This window comes from Chenopodium album, chromosome 16 (assembly GCF_948465745.1).
Source record: "Chenopodium album chromosome 16, dcCheAlbu1.1, whole genome shotgun sequence".
Taxonomy (NCBI): domain Eukaryota; kingdom Viridiplantae; phylum Streptophyta; class Magnoliopsida; order Caryophyllales; family Amaranthaceae; genus Chenopodium; species Chenopodium album.
In genome coordinates, this window is record NC_137849.1 from 24,778,206 (window position 1) to 24,801,661 (window position 23,456).

General features: G+C 35.5%; 2 protein-coding genes across 2 annotated transcripts; one reads left to right on the top strand and one right to left on the bottom strand.

The window, feature by feature from the left end:
* Positions 1-202: 202 nt before the first annotated feature.
* On the top strand, positions 203-5,658 carry LOC145585032 (uncharacterized). The gene is made up of 2 exons (XM_081641790.1): positions 203-493; positions 4,995-5,658. Exons 1-2 carry the CDS (start codon positions 317-319, stop codon positions 5,391-5,393), a joined length of 576 nt encoding a protein of 191 aa, XP_081497916.1. The 5' UTR covers positions 203-316; the 3' UTR covers positions 5,394-5,658.
* A 169-nt stretch (positions 5,659-5,827) lies between these two features.
* LOC145586320 (kinesin-like protein KIN-4A) lies at positions 5,828-23,006 on the bottom strand. Its single transcript, XM_081643107.1, has 26 exons — positions 22,444-23,006; positions 19,955-20,101; positions 19,708-19,857; positions 19,166-19,413; positions 17,423-17,610; positions 17,208-17,332; positions 16,513-16,549; positions 15,661-15,752; positions 15,393-15,503; positions 15,200-15,313; positions 14,928-15,018; positions 14,579-14,691; positions 12,934-13,032; positions 12,722-12,835; positions 12,512-12,628; positions 12,357-12,437; positions 12,074-12,145; positions 11,333-11,426; positions 10,934-10,965; positions 10,733-10,830; positions 10,504-10,602; positions 10,140-10,361; positions 9,419-9,581; positions 8,784-8,936; positions 8,399-8,696; positions 5,828-6,368 (listed from the first exon to the last, which is right to left on the bottom strand). Exons 1-25 carry the CDS (start codon positions 22,579-22,581, stop codon positions 8,484-8,486), a joined length of 3,111 nt encoding a protein of 1,036 aa, XP_081499233.1. The 5' UTR covers positions 22,582-23,006; the 3' UTR covers positions 5,828-6,368; positions 8,399-8,483.
* Between the last annotated feature and the right edge of the window lie 450 nt (positions 23,007-23,456).

Here is a 23,456-nt window from a genome sequence, read left to right on the forward strand (position 1 = left end):
GTATCAAAGTTACTTTTGTAAAAATACTACGCATAATAAATAGTTATCAAAAAAGAATAAATAAAATAAAATTAACAAAAAAAGGTACCCGATGGTACGAAAGCGCAGAATAGCCTCTCGCAACCTAAGAAGACAATTAGACAATCCCAGAAAAAAACTGGAAACGTCTAGTGAGTAAAAAAAATAAACGTGACCCCAAAAAAAAGGTTTAAGACGAGAACTTTAGCCAATTACTCATACAAATAAGTATGAGAACTTGAGAAGTAATGAAAAGAATCAGGTTTTGTGCCATTTGTGAAATGTGTTAAAATACAGCATGAATCAAACAGCGGACATGGAAATGATTGAGGTGACGGAGGACTCTCAGCTTCCACCACCTCCTCCGACCACCAATGCCGGTGCCGCCGCTCCTCAATCCGACGCTGTTGCTGGTTTCCTTTCATTGGCCCGTCAACTCATCGATCAGGGCAAACCTTCTCAAGCCCTTCAAGCGGTAATTTTTTCAATTTTTTATTGAATTTGCTTTGTATTTTGTTTATATGTTTAGGTTATGCCCTTGAATTGTTGTTTTATTTAAGATAATTGAAATGGTTATTGGTTCATGCTCCGTATTAAAATAATAGAACCCGTCATTTTAAGAGACGATGACTAGTTATTGGTTCGAGTGATGCTCGGGATTATTGCATATCATACAAGAATAGCTGATTGTAGATTATTTATTAAGGAATTGATATAGTGGAGAATTTGAGAGTTTGTCATTCCATCTTGTTTGTGTTACCTTTCACATATACAATGGCTATTAGAATTGGTTGAACTTTTCACTCATTGCTTACGACGTTTCTATGAGTATGTCAGTGTGTCTGAAATTTGGATGGTTGTATACCTGTCTGCTTCAGGACTGCAAAGGTGTAGTTTTGAACTGAATCATGGACTCAAAGTCGATGTTCGTTTCTGATATGAATCATCAGACATCGTTACTTCATCTTTAACATGAATTAAGTGAGCAAACATATTATGTTGTCGTATGATATTAATAGTTCAATACTGTCATTTGTTTTGCGGTTACACAGTCTTGTCAATAGTAAGAAAAGTTATAGTTAAAGCTATATTTAGTTTATATATTAGGAATTAGTGATAGGAAATTATATTGTTACAAATTAAATTGAAATTAGTAAATCTATGAGGCGAGAGGCGACTGGCGACTGGCAAGAACTAAGGGGTGTAATTGTTGAGGAAGATATAATTCCACCAACTAGTTCGTCGTTTTTTTTTTTTTTTTTTTTTTTTTTTTTGGCATAACTACTCACAGAATATTAGCTATTCAGAATTTGGTACTTGGGATGCTTTTTTAGTGTCAAATGATTAGGGATTTGAGGATGGATAGAGATTCTTTTTTCCTTTGAGAGGGAATGTAGCTTTTCAACTATCACACCTCCGTGTCAGATGCTAAGAGTGGCAACCTAACAGTTGGGAGGAGAGTGACACATGGCGGAGTCTTGTGAAGGGTCTCTTGATTTTCTCTTCATGCTATACAAATATAATTACCAATTTCCTACTTGAGGATAAATGAGAGAGTTACAAGTTGTTGTCTATCGTCAGAAAATTGAAATGTTGCACAGTTGCACTTCCTCCATTTGGAAATATAAGTCGCTTATGTCATTTTAGGATGTCCGGAAAAAGTTATGACCTTTTCCAAAATGGTAGTAATGAATTTCTAATATGGCGTACTTAAATTATGTAATGGGTAAAGGGTAGAATTAAGAACTATCACAATCATTGTGAAGGCTTTGATTATGGGATTTTAGGATAATTTGACAAGATTGACAACGTATTCTTGGATAATATGATAATGTATTCCAGGGTGAGGGTGTAATAAATTTACTTGAACTGTATGTCTGGCTGTCGTTATAATAAGGAGGTGTATCCTCAATCTTCTTAAGCTGGAAGATTAGGAATCAATTTACGGTTATCTGTCATCTTCTGCAACACTAACCAGTCTGTGTGGTTATCTGTTTGCTTAAATTCAGTTCTCTCAAGCTCAAGGTCTGTCTTTGGAGTCTTTAAGAAAGCACTAAATGTGCTAGAAGCTGGTGTGCAAAATATATGTACCAGAGCTTTGATAAAACTTCATTTATGTCCTGCTCCCCTAGCCCCGAAATAGTAAAATTATATTTTCTGTTTTGTTTTACTTGAATTAAGTGATACGGTGATGAAAAAGTCCAGAACCAACACTACTTCTTACATTTGTTACATACAAACATTAATAATAATTAGAAAATAAAAAACACTTTATTAAAACTTTTAAAGAGTAATACAATAGGTTAAGGCGTCCTTACAAAATATCTATAAAAAAAAAATCATAGAAGAACTATCCTTTGTGTAATTTGGAATGATAAATGGCTATTTATTTCTGACCTACTGTGTATTAATTTGCTTGTATTTTTGGGATGATAACTGGCTGGCTTTCATTATGATAAAGGAATAGTATTATCATTATATCCTTAATATAAAAGGCTAGCTCGGACAGATCCTAGGATCCATCGCAGTCAACAAGATACACAAAAGTCATGGTTTTGTGTTTTGCTTAACTTTTCACTCCCTAACCCATGATAGCAAAAGCTCAACAAAAGAAATTCAATTCATTCAACTCTCTAAGATAAAGTTACAACCTAAGTTCACTATAGATAGACGTAATTATTAAATTTAGAATATTCCTAAAACTATAAAATTAGGATAAAGAAACTAATTATTCATATCTTACTCGTGAAACAAAGATCACAAATAATGCACTAACATAAAATTATATCTTGAAATAATTTAAAGCTAGCTATAAGATATCTTAAACTCTTGCTGGACTTTCATTCCACTAAAATCAAGTCTCGTTTATCTAGTTTTAAGAATCTAACTAACAAATTAATGTAACTATCAATGTACGTAGCAGAGCTTCCATATGCATGCCTAGATCCGAGATTTTTGACAAACCATACCTTATGAAAATATCCATTTTTATCTTAATCTGTAAAATAATCCAAGCCCAAAAATTAAAAAGACTACTTAAAAAATTATTCTTGAGTGTCTACTTTACTAGTTTACTCCCATATGCATATCTGGTAACACCATTTTCCTTAATCTTCTTAAGTTGGAAAAGTTAGGACTCAAATATTTTTTTTGTCTTCTTTTGCAATGATGGTCTGCTGTGACTAGCTTTTAACCTAAATTTGTAAGGGTTGCGCTCGAGCCTTGATTGGGGGCACAATAATGTACCAGGAGTTGGTGTGCAAATATGTTTACCAAAGGTCCAAAGCTATGGTAAAACTTCAGTAAGGGCCTATTTAGAGTGGCTCTATGGCCCTGTCCAAAACAATAAAAATGGTATGTGGATAATTTTTCACAGTTTTTAGCGGCACACTTGATGGATATTTGGATGTTAAAAAAAAAGGTTAGGCTAAGTTTATGCTATTATTTGGGGAACTACTTTTTGATGCAATAGTGTGAGAAAGGGAGAACTTAGAGCTTAGGTTAAGATATTTGATATGAAGATAATGAAGGGGAACATTTGGTCTCTTATATGGGAGAAGGAAAGTTTTTCAATCTGTTGCTTCAGCCTGCATGCATCTCTGATGTCTTTGTTTTCACATTTGAAGTTACTAAATTGAATTACTGGCATTCTGGTCGGCTCCAATATCAAGATCTAGGATATGGGAAGTGCTAGGGGTAAGTTTGAAGAAAGTTGAAGAATGAATATTAATATGGGAGAAACCTTTACAAATAGCAAGAGGTGAACGAGTCTCATTGCACTCTGCTTGGAAATAATGTTCTTACTCTCTGCAAAGAAAAACCTGCAGTATTGCTATGCTCATTTTGGTATCAATTTTGCATTTGATTTTGGTGTGTCCATATTATATAATTCTACAAATAGCCTATAGATGATGTCATGGCTTTACTCTGTTGATACTTATAACCTTGATTTATTCGAGAACCGTGGTGAATGTAGGGAATTTAGTTATTGTTTACTTAAATCTTGTATGTTACGATATTGTGCTGGCATGCTAGTAAACATCAAAATTGAATAGGAAATATTATTTGTTTGCATATCTCACAATATCATTACTTTTTTAGGTTGAAATTAATAGTTATACTATACTAAGAGTGTTAATGCATTAACTCTTAGTAATAAATAAGTAGTGGAATATTAAGTGTTAGAGGAGGATGGGTGGATTTTTCATGTTTCAACAGTACGTAGGCTGGAGAATTTATATTTGTACTTGCTGGTTATGTGTGAGTGATCTCAAGTTTGGTGCATGTGTGTAGTCTGCATGCACACGTGCATGTGAGGAAGGGCTAGCCATAGAGGTGTGGAGGGAAACTAACAAGTGCCCACTCTTGTCTCTCATAATCTTCAGTTGAGTTTAGGGAACAGTATATGGAATGATGGTCAAATTACATGGTTGCACTCTGCAATCTTTTCATCCCTCAGATGCTTTACCAACTTGTAAATCGCAAACAAATAAAAAAAACTGCTGCTATTTATTTTTCTTTGGACTATAAAAGCTTTGGTGCTTATTGTAGTGTGTTCTAAATTTCCTTAGAATGTCAGAATAAGATTCACTCATATGCCTGACTGCATGCATAATCCTATTGTGATTTGTGAATGAATATTTCTCTGTTAATATTTGGAAGTTATCTTGACATGTTTGGATTATGTGTGGACAGCAGTAATTTGTACGTTGAGGCCAATGGCCTAATTTGGAAGTAATCTTGACATGACTCGGATTCTGTGTCGATTTAACTGAAGCAGGAGTAAATTGTGCAATGTTCTAAATAAAATAATAGGACTTAACCCATTATGTATCTTAATAATGATATGTATCATGGGTATCCACTTAACCAGTTTGCATAGAGCTTTAAGATTAGAGGTGGTTAAAGTTTTTTTTTTATTATTGTTATTTTTCTTTTTATGTACACTAATATGGTGAATATCTTGTCCCAAACAGATAGTTATGGCTATGAGAACAAAAGGAGGAGAGGAGGCTGTTTTCTACATCTTGCAACGTGCACGTGAGCTATACAGATCAAAACTACAGGCTAGTGCTGAAGCTGATCAGCTGGCCTCTTTATTTGCTGAGTGTGTAATTGCTGAAGCTCAGCCCCCAGGAAGTGAACCCTCAACATCTTCATCACCATTTTTCTCATCATCTGCAACACCACCAACTGTTCCTGGCCGCGAAATGGAGACTGACGCTTGTGGAACCTCAATTTTGGCAGAGACCGGAAGAAAGCAGATTGTGTTAGATGCCTTCTCCGACGGCAGTAGTTTCATCTGTTTGAAGTGTGGTGGTCTTGTTAGCAACCATCGTAAAGATGAACATTATGCTTACTGGTGTCAGTTTTAAATGCACCTAAGAGTGTTCACAGATGCACGTGCTTTGTAAAGCATGAGATTAAAAATTGTCATCTTGAATATGTACTAATGTTACAAATGCTTTGTTTCCCTGTTAACAATGATATACCTGCTTTAAAAGGGAAAAACATTCGAACTCCAGGCTTAGGCAAGGCCATACACATGCATTTGTAGTTAATGCTGAGGAAAGTATGTCGGAGTTCTTGTGATTATAATGGGGATGATCTTATAGTAACAAGTTTTGCCTTTTATAGTCTAATAGGACGCTATCTGTGGTGCCGTCTACTTGAGATAGCGCCATACTGTACATGCATTGGTGTGATCTTTTGGTTAATCATTCTAGTATCTGTTACAACAGTTCGTATAATATATTTGAGTTATGTCGTAAAGTAACACGAGATCTTGATAAGCCTTACATCAAGTAGATTACCTGCAATGTAATCAAAATCACTTCTAATATAATCAATCATTAATGTGGTACATACATCAAACATGAAAAGCCTATTACAGTTAATCAATCACTCTAATACAAGGTCCTAACTTTTCAATATATTAACAAAATTAGTACTGTGATCACACACACTGCAGACTATAACAGACTGCCTAAAGACCAAAACCACAACAATAAAGGGAAATAAAAACCACCCTTCATCCCCATTATATATGTCCTATCAATTATCAAAGAAATCCTTCTTATTCACAAAGGAAAACCTTAAGAAACGAGCGTTAGAAGCTGTCAGATGGAACAAGACAACTTAGTATCAGAGTTCTGAGTTCTGTGCTCTTCCTTGACTGCTCTGGCATACAACTGGTAGCATCATCACAGCTTTACAAGATGCTCCCTTGAGCCAAACAAATCACTTCTACAGAATTGAAGACCAATGCATCCAATTCACCAGCATACCAACTTTCTCCAAGATATACATTAAAATACATAATGGGCCACTGTATATAGCATTCTTCTAATCTGAAACAAAAGAAAGGACAATTTTAAACAGTGGTACGGTGCTGGAAGGGCATCTTTTATAACAATTGCAGGTCACAATGATTTTAACTCATACAATTAACAGTATTTGCCATTGTACAAAAATGGAGTTTTCCGTGAATAAAAGAAAGGACATGAGACATAATGGTGACATTGGAACCAGTGCAAGCTGTAAACCAGCTGAAAACAAGACTAATTCAATTTATTTATACATAAACTACCCATCACTATGATTCAGGACATGTTGAACCAGCTTGTATCTAAAAGATATGAGAGTTAGATCACTCAGTTTCACCATTTCATTGGTTCAAATGCAAAAAACAAGAACATTAGCAATATCGTAGCTTTGAGTCAAATTGGACATCATTTTTCACAAACTCATTCTCCATCTGTTTGCAGCGAACATAATACGTTAGTTAGGTTTTGCATACATCATCCCACCCTGGGAGAAGCCTCTTTACAGCTAAAAGTAACGATAATGGTGAAGGAAACTTCTAGATCATGAAGATTATGATAAACACCATATGAAGAGCCAGTTACCAGATGCACTTGCAAAGAGCATATCAGCTTCACAAATGACTCAACCTGACCCAACTAAACCAGCTCTCTTGTCAAAAAATCCATCCCAAGTACAATTTGAAGCCAAATTCTTCCATACTAAACAAATTCATCAAAAATGAGGCTACAGAAATACAAGGTGCTATTTGATTCAAATAAGGAAAAGCAAAAGAAATCAAAAGGAGAGGGAATTGGAGTAAAGAAAGGGGAAATAACTTTTTAATTTGATTGGTTCAGATGAGAACCAATGGGATACCTGTTTTACATTGTTTGATAGTTAATACAAGAGTAAAAAATCATTTCTACTTTCTGGTGGTTCTGCTTCGAACAATAGAGTTTGACAAATCTCGATTCCATCCAAGTATCACTTGGCTTAATCAACAAAAGCAATGACAGCAACTGGATTGGGTTGTTGTGAATCTAGTGACTACCCCATATTACTCGGGCTCCTCATCTTACCACAAATATCCATGTTGGATTTAACACTCTAAAACGAATATGGACGCAGGACAGTTCATTTTGGACCAAAATGGAAATGTTTCATGGCATAGCAAGTCTAACTCTTATACACATAGCAGTGTTTGACACCAATACCCAAGTCCAATCAAAAAAGATTGTGAAAGCCTTCCACTTGGGTGCAGGTGAGATGGGTGATGGTTGAAATTTATTTCAAACACTTCCTATGTTCCCCTAATATTGCAAGGAGAGGGGGGGGGGGGGGGGGTATGCACGGAATTTAAGATGAGGAGAGAGGTAGAGGGAAATAAATACAAAGACCCATGTGATGAGAGAGATAAAGAAAAAGCATGTGCAAAAAAGGAAATGTTGCAATATTAGTCAAACATCCTAAAATAGTGATTGTTGCAATATTAGGGGAACAAAGGAAGCATTTTTTTTTTCTTTTTCTTGATTCCCCAATCCCCAAGGACAAGGATAATGCGTCAGACCTGGAATTGGGGTGTCCTTAAAATAGAAATAGGAGAAAGGAAGTTGCTTGAAATACCAACCAAAGATTAACCCAGGGTAATAAGTGTATTGAATTTGCTTTCTTCCCTTGATTCTCGTTAGCCAAGCACCCCTTATGATAATCTTTGATAAAACATTTAACCAAAATTATATTACGAGGTTTCTGGTCTAATTCAGTAGCTCCTTACAATAAGTGCAGTACTATATAAGACCCCCCCCCCCCCAATATATATGGAGAGGACTGCATTACACACGCATTTTAAAGGCTTAGATGAACAAGTGTCATGTAATTGTTGTTGATTGTTACAAATGGCATGACAAGTATTAGTACTTTACAGTACTGGCATGTTATAGCTTACCAGCAGTTATAGATAAAAGTATCATGCAAATGGTGATAAAACGTTTAAAGAACATGATAAGCATAGTACTTACTATTCCAGGCATGTTAACATAATGCTTAGTAACAGAATTGATGAGAAGACACTCACCTACATAGGTATTGCTAGTCTAACTCTGACGTATGCGTGGATGTACGTGGAGGTCAAATTATACAAAAGCACCTCATGAAGAAAGTTAAATCATATCTTTCAACGCCTGAGGCCGAGGCCTTGTCTTCACAATTGTTTCATCGCAATGCTTAATCCATTCTGACAATCTCCATGGTTTTTGCCATTTCCATTTGAACTGTAAAATCCACTGGTGATGACTCCTCTTCCATCTCCATAGCTTACTAGACTGTCCTGCAACTGCTAATTTCTTCATTGACAACTGTCCAAGCGGCACCATCTGCATACAGCAAGACATCCTTTTTCATCAAAGGAACAGATAGGAGAACATCTCACTTAAAGACTAACTAAGAAACTGAATTTTAACCTTTTTCGGATCAATATATGATGTTGCTTCCCTGACTTGTCCATTAGCAATACCAGGAGAATATTTCAGCTGCTTTTGAGCAGGTGCAGCTACTGGAGACAATGGGCCACTCATGTCGTCAAGTGTGTTTTTTAGTGATCCGGGTGAATTATTCTGCTCAGTGACAATAACATTAAATCAGATTTCAGAGAGATAGATTTAAAAATGGGTGGGGGGGGGGGGGTGGGGGGGATGTCAACAATCATCAAAAACGATAGGGATTAGAGCAAAGATAAATTGCACAATTGTTCAAGAATCCAAAGCATTGTCATTCCAAATAACAATATGTAAACAGTATGCCACCTACAGTTTTTCAAGATGCATTCAGAGAAAACTTTTAATTAGAACATTGGGGTTACTCAAATCAACTTACTTTACTCCAGACAGGATAGTTTTCATAATGTACTTCATATGATTTAAAAGGAGTCAGGATCAAATATTTTGCCAGGCCTGAAGTTCTTCAGGCCTTTTTGCATTCCTCACAGAGAACAGAGTGATTTATCAGATACCTTTAGTATCAGACAAACTTTAAATGGTTGCCTGAATATTCATCTTACACAAAATCCTACAAAAACAAAAATACATGTTCATCTCACCGATGAAGATGTGGCAAGCGCAACGGCAGCTGATTGCTCTCTCAATTTGAGCTCCTTCTCCACCTCTTTTCTCCGTGTTTCGCTCTGCCTCAAGAGACCAACCAGTTCTTTCAGCTGCTCCTTCATTTCCTTCATTTCAGTTTCCTTGTCATATAAATGACATCTGTAAAAATAAAAACAAAGTTAATACGAGTTCCAGCACAGAACATAATCTTCAGCCAGATATCTACTAAATTGGTACCACTAACAGGAAGTTCATGCATATCACTACAAAAACCAACTTTTGATATTTCATGAAAATTGAAGGATATTGTAACATGCATCAGAATCATTTCAAAGTCAACAGCATATTTTCATAGATAACACTGGAACTCCAGAAAATAATGGTGGTTTTATTTTTAATTACTTTATCTCTGAAACTTTGTAAAGAGTCTTCAAAACCTTAAATCATCTAATTATGTCAGTGCCAATCTGAAGCAAAATTTACTTCATTGACATCAGACAGATAATTAAAGGAACCGAAAGAAAGCAGAGAAGCGGAAGCAAGAGCAAATAACGTATGTTTATCCACATAATATGGAGCAATGACTGTTGAAAGGAGTTATATTAAAGTTATTTCCAGTACATTTTGCACATGTGAGATGAGACACAAATAAACTGAGTTTGAAATAGGAAATACAAGGATGGACCAACTTTCAGAGCAATCAATGTTTAAATGAACCTTGTATCAGCAAGAGAATTGAACATATATTGCAGCAAACACTTAGCATCTCCCATTGAGCGCAACTGATTCCAACGACCACGACTACTAAAGCCACGTTCTCTCTCTTCTGCTTCTGAAAGTTGTGAAGCCATGGCCACTAGTGAATTTGACGATATGCTCAGCATATTTTCCAGGGATACAATTCTCGCCATTCTTGCATTTGGTGACAATGAGGATAACCTACATATGATCACAATCAAGAATTGCATTGGGCAAAATTGCAAAAGAAATGAAACTCCTTTCTATATTGCTAAGACAGTCTTTAAACTTTTACGGTAACAGGAACAGCAGACTCCTAAATAAAAATTTGCATGAATTGCACCTTGAGAAACCATTCTTTCCTTTAGGAGTGCTTAATCCCTTTGAAGAAAGCTCTTCTAGTTGTTTCAACACAGACAGCTCTTCAGCAAGTGCAGTACGCCTGGAGAAGGTAGAAATAATCATTAAGAACCGTCAGGCCTATCTCTCATCTTTCAGGCTGGTTGAATGGAATTGTGGATCATTTCATGCATGCCAACTTATGCAAACACCAATATAAACAGTATACTTACACTTGAGTTTGTTTCTCGTACTCATAACGCACTTCATGGACGTTTACCATGACTTCTAGCTCGTGATCAAGCCAGCGTTGCAATGTTTTCTCGTTGGTCTAACATACAAAAGCCTCCATTAACAAAACATATCTAGAGAAATATATATCATGATGGAAAGATTCAAAAATATAGAAAGTAGATATGAGTAAGGGTGACTACCTGTCCATTTGTTCCATTGCCATTAGCAAGAACTGGAAAATTACAGAGATCAGATAAGAATACCAAAAGTCATATAGCAAAATTAAATACTATATATAGTATCCTCCAGTCAAAGATAGGGAAAGAGCTCTAGTATAATAACAAAAAATAAAAAAGAAGAAATGTTGGGTGAAACTTCAGAGCTTTTCTAATACAGGGGTGTATTAATCTCTATAATATTCAGGTTTCCCTACAGTCAGATATATGTGTATAGTAGATACTGGAATAAAACAAATCACAATATCATGGGATACTTCAACAAAATTTCTGCATTTAGTGCACTTGAATATTCATGAAAACCCGGGCAGCCTGTATTAAAAAAACATTAAAGCCACTAAATATTGGTCAACAAAGTGATACCTGAGCTATCACGTGCTGTAGATTTACGAGCTTCAAGCAACTCCTTCAGTCTCTTGGTAGCCATGGCAGCCTCTTCCGTTTTTCTTTGGAGAACCTGAGAGTCAGAGAAAGCACTTATGGCATCTTACTGGAAGGTGGTCACAAGCATCGACAGGTTCACGAATTTCATGCGCACAACTTAGTGTTATAAGCTCGATAGCTATTGTTAATCATGTATGCAATAGATTCTGTCAGTAATGGATGAATACCATTACTTTTTAGGAGGGGCAGTATCCACACATCACTCTATCAAACAATTAACAAAACAAAGTCTGATACAAAATAAGAATAAATTAAAGTACAATTGGTGTAAGAGAGACAGGCTTCAATAGATTTACTTGCACTCAGGATAAACTTCTTAGTCTACTGAACAGATGCCTCAGCATCATAATCTTTGTTGAGATCAGGAAAATCCTTCACCAAGACTCATTATAAGAGTCGGTGGTACAGGTTACAACTTCCAAGTGAATCAGCAGTCATAAAATGGGTAGATAGTGTGATTGGCCTTATTAGGATACTCATTGACATTGATATCATTAACAACAACACAACTTTAACCTGGAAATTAGAAACATGCAACCAACATCCCTCACATATATTAGCAAATGAATGAATGAAGATATGGCAGTACAATCGAGGATGAAAATATCTTTCATTCTAGATGAGCATGGATGACAGATGAAATAAATGCCAGAAGTTTACCTGTTTCTGACGTTGATTTAGAGCTTGTAGCTTGTGCCTCTCGTATTCATTCCTCCTACCCTCCTTACGTAGCTGCTTTGAAAAAGTAAATTCCATGAATAGACAATAGAAAAATGTTTCAAACACTAAATAATGGTAATATTTTAAAGCCAATCTGCTGGAAAGAAAAGAAAGAAAAAGAGGAAAAAGTAAGCTCGATGAGGAGGAATAGGAGGCCGAGGCAAAGGAGCAGAAGGTTGGAAAAAGGCTGGCTCACAACAAGAAAGATCAAAGTGCACAATACCTGTAAAAGCTCCTTCTCCCTAGAAGCTTTCCATAATCGAAATTGTTCTGCCTCTTGCTTAATTTTATGTTGCAATTGAACCTAGTTTTAGAGGGCAAGTCAGTAGAAAGTAATCATTGGTGATTGGACACACAGAATGTGACAAAAAATTCAACCTTCTGCGCCTTTATGAACTGTATTTCTTCTTGCAAACGTTTTGCTGCTTCCTCACTTTTTTGTTTTTGTTTCAACAGCTGAACTTGGTTCTCTTGTTTCTTTTTAAGATCCAAGATCTGCAGATGTACATTGAAGAAACAATCAGAAAACATTTCCCATTATCTGTTAGCAATAACATAGAAGAGTTGAAGTAGATCAGTCCATTCTACCTGAGCCTCAAGTGCCTTCAATTTCTGAGAATGAACATCTTGCAATTTCTGTGTTTGACCATCAGAAGAAGCAGCAAGGTTTTCTATTTCAGCTGAAAGCCGGTCTCGTTCTTGCTGCAATTATAGCAAACAACCCAAGTTAACAAAATGTTACCATGCATTAGCTTTCTTTTTCAACTGGGAAAAAATAAAGTCTATAATTCAAATTGAACCTGGACAGCTCTTTTCTCATCCTCAAGTTCCATTAATTTTTTTCCAAAATGCTGCTTAAGAGTCTCAGTATCTGCTTCTCCAAAAAGCTTCATTTCGGACTGCAAAGAAGATAAATATTACTCAGTAAGTTGCAGAATTTGTAACCCTATCACTACACCAGTTATATAATGGGTGTATCAGATTAGAAGAAATAACTTAAACCATTTGCTTGAAGAAAATGATCAATTAAATACATAATAACACAGTTATATGAATAATGACAACTTCAAAACTAAGTGCTTTTGTGTTGCCAAGAATTAGAAAGTAGTTAATTAATAGCATTTAACAAGATGAACTTTGAAGTGATACATAGCAATATAGCATAGTGTTAGATCCTTAATATCTCCAAGTACTATTCCATGGAGTGTTAGAAAGAAAGATAATATTAAGCCAGAGAATATCCAATTTGACATTGATTTAGTACTACATTCTAGAAACCTTGCATCTCCACTACGCTTTTCATTTAGTACTCTAAAATAGTGTTACCTAATTTGCTTGTCTCCCTTCCCCATCCACACAAACCACAACCTATGGTTGGGCACTCCTCAACAAATTTCAAAAAGTAGTATATACAAAGACCTAATTATCAACGGGCCATCAGTAAAATAATTCTTTGCTGTCGCTTTATGACACTTCCTAGATGGACTATGAAGCTTTGTTACCAAAGCAAATAAACAATACAACACTTAGTACAGACATATGGGGATGAGGAAAAGGGGGAAAAAACCTAACCCCTGCCAAGAGCTTGTGCAGCTGTGCCCCATCCTCTGAAATCATAAAGAAGGCCTATAAGGAGGTCGGAGAAATCCAACAAGATACGGACATTAAACCCACAAAGTAATGGGAAAAAGACCCATGCAGATCGGATGAGAATTTGGTTCTCATGAACCAGGAGTTTTTCAACGAAATTTCTGGAGTATGATATTTGATTTCGTAACAAAAAGTAATAGTTCCAATCATGAACACTATCATTTATCAAATTGAATAAGTGGTAGGAAAGCAGACGAAATTCAGAGCGAATAGGTGAAGTTGGGTTAGAATGGAAAAATAGGACCACAATGTAGCACAATTTATCCAACTAAAGAATGCTCTTATTCCAACAGGTCTTCCAGAGGGGATGTGAAGATGTATGATCCAACACTAAAAAAAAACAGAATAAATTAAAGGAACCTAAAAACTTACTCTGTGTTTCCGAAAGTTAAAATTAGTTATAAGGCTATTATGGTGCCTTCAACAACAAAAGGTTAGTATGGAGACTTTTGGAGGGTATAATAACATAGAACAAATAATTTATATGTAATACATCATGAAATGCGAGACAAAACTTACAACAGCACTCAATTTATGTCAATTTTCACAACAGTCCAACCAAGTATTATACATTCCAAGGGTATAAACACAGAGGACGTAATAATGGAATTCAATTTTGATTTCCGAGAAATGAATGACATGTAAAACTCTCCCAGCCAATAACATGAACTTGCTCGTAATAAATGACAAAAATTAAATCTTGGAGGCAACATCTATGATTTATGCAAAGTTATATAAGATCAATACAATCAGTATGTAGTACAACACAATAGATTTATCATAAAATTGTCATACCTCTTTTTGCTGCAGACGTTTATTCAACTCACTTAATTCTTTGTCCATAGTGGTCTGAAGAACCTTATGCTCCCATTCCTTTGCAGATTCTTCGTCCATATCCTTAGAATCACCTGTTAAGATTTCACAGTATATCATACATTACCCTCAATAATCTTCATTCAGAAGAACCTTAGAGACTATAAAGTAATCCACCCAATTCACATTGATGAACTAATCTTGAAACTAAGGGCACAGCCTATTTTGTCAGCTTTCGAGCTCTTTAGATATCAAAGGGCAGTTCTTGTGGCAATACAAACCCTGAAAGCAACAACCAAATTTCTGAATTCAAGACTAGAAGAAACCATACCCATAACGATTTCACCCATTGCATAATCAGATGTATCCATACTCTGGCGCCTCTTATGCCCCTCATTCTTCACTGAACCGATTTCTCCACTCTGACAGTCATAATGCCCCAGCTTATCAATATAATGCCATACAAGGAAAACATTGCCTCTCCTTTTAGAAAATGAAATACTAATGCTAGAAAATAATATGTTAATGAATTCCATGCTAAGGACCAATGTCATGGATAGAATTCAGAGTCCAGAACAGCTAAATTAATATCATGTCACCTACCTGGCACATAGTATCACCCTGATCATCAACATTATATCCACTGCGGTACTTATTAAGCTCTCGCTGCAGATCTTCATTAGTTGACTCCAGCCAAGAAATCCTCTCTTTCAAGGCCTGCAAAGTTGTGTTATTTGATAGGAAATAGTATTGCTGCCAAGCAGAGAAAACATAAAGACCTACACAATTACAATACCTGTACATCATCCGAAGATGCCCCTCCACCTCTTGCACAAAGTTCTGCTTGTAAATACTCAAGCTGTTGCCGCATTTTAATCATCTCACTGGATATTGGATCTCTATTGATCTATTTCATGCAAAAACTAAAACTTTAACATAATGATAAGGTGTACTCCATTAGGCCACAAAGCCAAAAGTTCATACAATGCATAACAAAGGGGAAGGGAAGGAAAAAAAATAAAATAAAAAATTGCAGTCATGTAGAAGGGACATTTTAAGCTTACCACTGGCTTATTTTGAATGTTACGGGCACGGTTTGCATACTTGAGTGTGTTAAGCGTCTCTTCAGCATTAATATCAGCCGGACTGATGCAAGCTGTAAAACAGATGTCCAACATAACTGGCACTGGAATTGGGCTTCATAGGATATCGAATAAAAGAAAGGGAGCAGAGAAAATCTATATGATTGAAAGCAAAGCAAGTGCTCATAAATTTTATGTTGATGCTGTACATCAGGGAGTAATGTTTAAAGCAGCTAACAAGTCATTATCTAGATGTAACTTCTGGAGGAAGTTTAGAAAAAAAAAATATTCTCTAAAAGGTTGCTGAAAAATGGCAAAAGCAAGTCAAGAATTCCAACAAGAAAATGCTTCACAAAAGTCACATGCAAATATTGAACAGCTTGCAATGGCAAATAAGTGATTAGTGAAATACATTGCAGCAACAGGCAAAGTATCTAGCCAATAAAAATATGATAATTCAATGTATTTAGGTTACTATATACAATCAACTGACCAAAAAACATTCCAATTCCCTAAGATGCTTGAGCTAACTGTCTGGAGGTACCAAATTATTACGAACACAAAAAACCACAATATGAAAGGCCATACAGATAATGGGTGAAACTAAAGCTGAAGAGTTGACATAAATTAGTATGAATAATATAATATACAACATACACCAAGTATAAGCTTTCAACTATCATGTGACAAAACCATCATACTTCATATCAGGCAGCAGTTCAAGATTAGCACAGGGGCACAGCAAAGACTTGATAATAAATGCAGCTACTTTAACATTACAAAGTCACAAAAGTTCTTGAATAATAAGATTGATATAGAGAAACAAATAATTACCAATCATCACAGTCCTGCTGTTGCCACCAAGAGAATCCTGAAGATATAACATGACATTAGATAAATGCTGCAAAATACAGTAGCAATATGTTCATAAAATTCGGCTGTTTACTAGAACTTTCTTCAAGCCTATCATCACATGTCAACAATAATATTATTCCTTGCACACAAAATAATTATAACACAATGATTTCCAAACCATGGCATGGAAACACCGGAAAAGATTACTAAGCTCAAGCAACAATAAGTAAGACAGCCTTAAGAGCAGAAAAATTCAACTTCAAATATGAGCAATATAGAGTGCAATCCAAATCAATTTGGCCTCAACACATAACAAGAAGACTTTATGTCCTACATCAAATGAGAGGGCTCACCAGATTAGTTTATTCACCAAAAATTTTATCCGTTGATTAAACTCAGGTATAGTCTTATATTAGCTATCACTCAACAAACAACAACCTGAATAAATTTCCAGCTAGGATCAAGAAAGTTTCACAGCTGGTAAGTGCATTTCAGAAACATAAAATCTTCTTGTACTTTGAACAAATCAAATTTAGTACATGCCACTATCAAGATTATAGGCATGGATTATGGAACCACTCATTAGATTAATTGAGGTTATAAATTAATACTCAGGTCCCTATTAGCATAATCCAAGTTAAACGCAACTACTAATGACTGAAGTTATGTCAAACCTGCAATAATCGAGTCAGTTTACTGTCTCGATAGGGTACATGTACACCTTCTTTCCTCTTTTTCTCATCACCAAGAGCGCTGATGACATTTCCAAGGGCTAGAAGACCCTTGTTAATATGAACTCCTGTTCAAAAGCAGCATTAGGTAATTTTTTTTCATGCAATGAACAAAAGGAAAATAAAATAAGCAATAAGCGAATAATATGCTAACTAACCTTCTTTAAAACGCATGCCATCTGAACCTGTTCTTTTTGCACGCTCAGACCCAGCCAGATCTACCAAGTGTAATTTAGCTGATAGGTATTCTTCGTTCATGCTTTCATTGACATTGGCATCTTCAGGATCAGTGTGACTTAGCTTGCGCATTTGCTCTAGCGTTATGGTGAAGATAGCATGTGAACGACTACAAACAAAATTGTGTTATAAAATGTGAAATTAATATGGTCAACTTTTTTGCACATAGGTAAACACCTTGTATTCCAAATAGATGAAGCATATAAATATTATTTCATGCACATAATTAGGATGTAAATCCAGAATCTTGAGTAACTTAAACTCGTGGTACTTAAATGCAATCTAATGAGAACAAATGCTTTTGACCTAGTTTTTCTCCTCTTTCTCCACTTTCTTATGCCTTTCATTTTCAACAGCATCCAAGTTGTCAGCACTGCCACCAAATGCTGCTGCCACTCCAGCCTTCACAAGTCACAAGCCACTGCTACCTACAAGCTCACCGCCACGATTTCTTTTAAGCCTTCTTGTTCTTTTTCAACTACTGAAGACACCAGAGCTACTTTGCACCTAGCCAACGGTATCAGATTTGACTTTTCCGATTTGAACAAGTTAGAACTAGTAGTCCGTACTGACTTTCCTCTAGTTTAAACTGGCACAATGGTCGAGAGGTAATGATTTGACTTTTCCGATTACAGGTTTTAGAAACACCACTCTTCCCTCACCATTTCCCTCTCTCCAAAAATTGTCTAGCTAGTCACTCAAATAATCGAAAACTGACCTAAACTTTGTCTGCCTATCACCACTGACAGCATTGTATCCGTCGAATGATGAATTTGATGTATGTGTTTTTTTATGTCAAGGATCTCTGCATAGGGGGGCATAATGTACTGTGTTCTTCTGCTGCTCCTCCTAAATTCAGCCCTCTTACTTCACAAGCAACTTCTATTGCAGTTATTATCCCTTTAGCAGCTGGCATCACAATCATTTTTAGAATAACCAATAGTACTTTATTCAACTAAGAGTCCAAGTGTTCTCTTCTCCATGCTAATCATTTAGGCAAATTCTAAAAATTAATAAAAACCCATTATAAAATTATTCATTATTAATTATACCTAACCCCAAATTAAATAATATAAAAATATACACCAAAGCCAACCATGACAAACATTACTTTAGCAATGAATACAGACAACAGCACAAAATAATCAGTTAACAGGAAAAGTGGACAGTTGGTGTTTGCATTAGGCCCTTGATGCTACTACTTCGCCATAAACAAGAAGCAGAAGTGAACTTAGTGACACCTTTGATGGATTGCAATCTGAAAATGAATAATTCTCCCAACATTCAACAATTCAGCTTATCAGTAATTCTTTCAATCATCCCAGAAACAACAATATAGTCCCATGAGGCTTCTCCATACAGCATGAAGTCAATCCACAAAGATCATTGATATATTATGGTACAATAAGTAACTAGATTTCAATACAGTATCTTTCTGTTTGTTTAACCACATTTTATGATTAATCCATAATAGAATTTTGTGTACTCCATAATGAACCTATCTTTCTTAATTATGTGCAGAAAATCATGTGGTGTATGATTGACTTGAATAATAAAAATAAAAAATAAATAAATAAAATTAAAAAATTAAAAAATTAAAAAAAAAAAAAAAAAAAAAAAAAAAGAACCTCATGAAGATATAAAGGTTACTTCGACAACCTCACCTAGATTGGTTGTTCATGTTCGTACTCCCGGTAGCCCGGCAAAGTGATCCTTGTTCAAGGCATGCTGCCATTTCCTTCAAAGACCTGACCTCTACTTCTGTAGATCCCGCTAGAGTAATAACACCATTAGATGATTCACGAATCTGTATTGGTGGTTTTCCGGACACATTTACTTTCCCGGCATTAGCAGTTTCTGATTTCGTTGATAGGCAGGAATCCAGTAAATCTCGCACTTCCTCTTTATGAATCTGCAGAAATTACAAAGTCTAGTCAATAAAGCTCACCTATTGTGGGTTAGAATAATGAAATCAAAACAATAAAATAGCTTGAGACATTTAATCAGAACAAACATATATCTGACGGAAATAAGTTGTGAGAAACTCTACCAAATCAGATGTATCAGGAGTTAGCATCATGAAAGTTCCAATACAGATCTATAAACAGGTAGCCTAGAATATACAGATCATAATTGTTTATATAGTTTAGATAGAAGTACCTAAATGTCCATGAAAGAAAAAAGAGATTCTAAGAAAAGGTCCCACCTCGATGAAAGAAACGTGCAACTGGAATTCAGTTTCATTTTTCAACTTTTCAATTTTGCTATATAATGCATTCATAACTTGAGGGATTATTCCTGTATGTCCACCTTCGCGAAATGCTGTACCCATGGTGTAGGTTTTCCCTGACCCTGTCTGCAACGTGATGGAAAATTCACTTATTTTGTATAGAAATAGGAAAATTGATACCACTGTCATGTATAGCAATACCACAAATTGAAGCAAAGCTTACTTGACCATAGGCAAGGACCGTTGCATTGTATCCCTGGAATAAACCATCAACAAGTGGAGCAGCACATTCTTCAAACATAGAGGAAGATGGAGAAGCAGAACTCCCATAGACATGATCAAATGTAAAGGAATGTGTCCCGATTTGCACCTAAAAATATTAAAAGAAGAAAAATTAAAGAAGAAAAGAAACAACAACAATTACTTCCAACATTTTTAACTAGAAAAGAAAATACTAAAAGAACTAAGGCCGAGGCCTATAACTAGAGTATTTGATAGAGATTCTGAACTCTGAAGATGCCAACATGTGAAATCTAACAGAAAAAGTGATACATTTAAGCCCAATGGGTTACTTCTCTCAATACCAACAGATTTTGGAATGAAACCTCATTTGAGCATAGATATATTCTCACTTCCTCAACCTCATCTTTCATAGGTAGGCTAGGCCCTTTTTCACATCTTCAAAGGAGAAGGTTTACTCGTTCAAGATTTAAGGTGAAAAGGAAGAGTGGTAAATTTTCTAGGTCTCATCATCCTTCATAAGAATGCCCAAGGCACATCTTTAGATATAAAAGTCTGTTCTTTTCATATACATATATTGTATAGGACTGCCTTTCGAATATGATGGTGCCAAAAATACTGTTTTCCAACACATGGATGAAAATAGGTTTTATCATCATTTTACTTTGATTTGTAGTCATAGTAAATTGGATAGGTTACATTCAAACATTGATAAGCTCGTAAACTAATTGATTTCTGCAATTCAATGTTGAGCACTAAAAACTGTAAATTTCAATTTCATTTGAAAGACATATCATATGCAATCTTCCACATACTTCTAAAATGTTTAGCTGTCATATATTCTTAACTTCAACAATGGTATTAAAGGAAATAAGAAAATTAAAGGAATCATACATCCACCACACCTCTCATTTTTAATATTGTAAGCTGCAGGTCTTGGTCAGACCGTCAGAGCAGTAACTGTCTAACCGATTATCATATATTTTGTCTTAGAGAACTTTACTTTGCTAAATGAATTGAAGAAGCTATTTCTTGGTCATTAGCAACTTGGTCACAAGATTAGTTGAACAACAGTTCATAGCAAAGCTGCACTGCTGCAGACTATTCTCTGATATGGAGATATCACAGTAGGAGGACAGAAAAAGGGACAAAAGATATAAAATCGCAGATCCAAATGACAAATCATAGTGGAACCAGATGGTAATAAATAGGAGCACAAATAGGGAGATATTTGTTAGTAGAATGTATGGAAAGATGACTAGTTAAACACAAGGGAAAACATTAGTCAGTTTAATGGGAAGAAAGATGACAATTCAGTGAAAGAGTAGCATTTGTTAACAAAACATTTCTTAAGTAAGAAAGACTAACAACGCAAGGGCTGGAGGATGGACTAGACTAAAAAGTGGCTGGTGACTGGTGGGGCCAAATTCTCCAAGATTTATGTTACTTGAATCAATGGACTAGATAAGATACAGCTGAACATTTAGGATAGGAGTATGCAAGCTGTGAGTCGCTTAGGATGCAACACGCTGGGTATGGATCTTCTCACCAGCATTTTACTATTCTACTTTCTGCTTTATTTGACTTAGGATGCAGCAAGCTGGATGTAATAGTTGTCATATTTTGCCCTCATTGCAGTGAGTTAATCTTTTGTGTATATCAATACATACACGATATGCTAACATTGCGCTACAACCTAAAGTGGAGAGATTTGAAGCTATACAAAGAAGGATGATATATAAGGAAATAAATCGTACCATTAAACATGCGAACACATGCAGATGTAAGCAATTGTTAAATTATGATTCATGGAACACATGCAAAGAATGTTCATTTCTATGCTTATGCTAGAATTCATACATTACACTTCATGATTAAAGCAATAAACAACAAATCAAGCATACAAATTAGTCATGGTTACCTTTTTTAACCAACTGACAGAAATTAGCACTTCAATGAAATTTATTTGTTACAAATTGGACCCCAAAGAGGAAGAAAAAGATGCTTTAAACCCAAAATAGAATTTTACCCCAAAATCAAAAAAATTATACAATTGAAGGGTTTGACGAGAGAAATACTTTATTTATCAGACCTTTCAATTATACAATTCCGAAAAAATACTCTCTCCGTCCAGATTTAGTGATTTACCCATCACATTACTAGGTCAAATTACACTGTCAACGTGACTATTAGTACCGAATTTAGTTATAGATTAAATAAAAACATTCAATGAAATACAAAAACACCCATTAAAAATAAATTATTCTTAGATTACTCTAAGAAAAAGTGAGAAAAAGGTATCAAAAAAAATACACTGAAATTACAGCTACCATTGATAAGATCTAGATCACACAAATCCAACCATAATTCAGACTTGAAACAACATTAAATGTAAGCAAATCAATCATCTATATTTAGATTTACAATTATAACACCTAAAATCCTAATAAAGAGAAAGAAAATGCATCATACCTGAGGTTTGCCACGAACAACAGTAACACAATCTTTACATCCTTGAAGCTTTTCATCACCAATCAATGGTCTAATATGAACAGCTACTTTAACACAACATTCTTCTCCTCCTCCGCCGCCACCGCCGCTTTCCATCATTAATCAATCAACGGGATGAAATCGGCTTTGATTCGGAAGCAGGAAAGTAATTAGGCTTGATTAGAGATGACCCAAATGAAGCAAACGGAATGAGGAGCAATCAGGAAAAGGATGCAGCAACAAAATTGAAGAGGAATGCTTAGGAAAGGGAAAGGGAAAAGGGAAAAAGAGGGAAAGAGAAATCAGTTGTAGTTGAAGTTGTTGATGAGAGTAACTGCAAAGACAACAAGTAGTAGCACTTTCCTTGGTGTTCACTACTACTAGTAATTGTTGTGCATTACTTTCTCTCTCCTCTGTTGTTGTTGTTGCTGCTGCTACTGACCACACCCAAAATCTTACAGAACAAGAAGGCGAAGAAGAAGAAGAGGAGAGAGAAAAAAGGGTCTTTTGTTTTGGTGCTTTGGTATGGTATGGGTTATGCAGTGAAATTAGTGATCCTCCTGTTGTGAAAGTAACAATCTTCTGTGTCTCACTTTTCACTCCATGATGTTCTATCTGTAAAACAATTGTAATATTCCTTTGCACAAAAGTTTAAAAAAAGCGGATTTACAATAATTTATTGGATGGCGGTAGTTGAGACCCGGCTTACACGTGCGAAAGTTTTAAGTTTCTATTTTTCTCTCTCCTCCTGGTTTCTATCCTCTTTCTCTGCTCTTCGTCTCTCTCCTCCGCTCTTCCCTCTCTTTCTCTCCTTTGCGCTTTTTTATCTTTCTTTCCCTCTCCTTTGTTCTTCAATTTCGTTCTTTTTTTTTTATTTAATCTTGATTTTTAACATAATTTTCTTGTTTTGATCAATAATTCATCTTATACGGCCAATTTCGAGGTATGTATGTTCATCTAATTTTGTATTTTTGGTTATATTAAAGTATGTTCAT

What these genes read in the sequence shown, in the direction of transcription:
- LOC145586320 (XM_081643107.1), bottom strand. Translation starts at nt 22,581, where the DNA reads ATGATGGAAAGCGGCGGTGGCGGCGGAGGAGGAGAAGAATGTTGTGTT. An exon ending in ATGAGAAAAGAGCTGTCCAG is followed by an intron (nt 12,836 to 12,933) that starts GTTCAATTTGAA and finishes CTATAATTGCAG; the next exon opens with CAAGAACGAGACCGGCTTTC. An exon ending in TACAGCACGTGATAGCTCAG is followed by an intron (nt 10,966 to 11,332) that starts GTATCACTTTGT and finishes GTAATTTTCCAG; the next exon opens with TTCTTGCTAATGGCAATGGA.
- LOC145585032 (XM_081641790.1), top strand. Translation starts at nt 317, where the DNA reads ATGAATCAAACAGCGGACATGGAAATGATTGAGGTGACGGAGGACTCT. An exon ending in CTTCTCAAGCCCTTCAAGCG is followed by an intron (nt 494 to 4,994) that starts GTAATTTTTTCA and finishes TGTCCCAAACAG; the next exon opens with ATAGTTATGGCTATGAGAAC.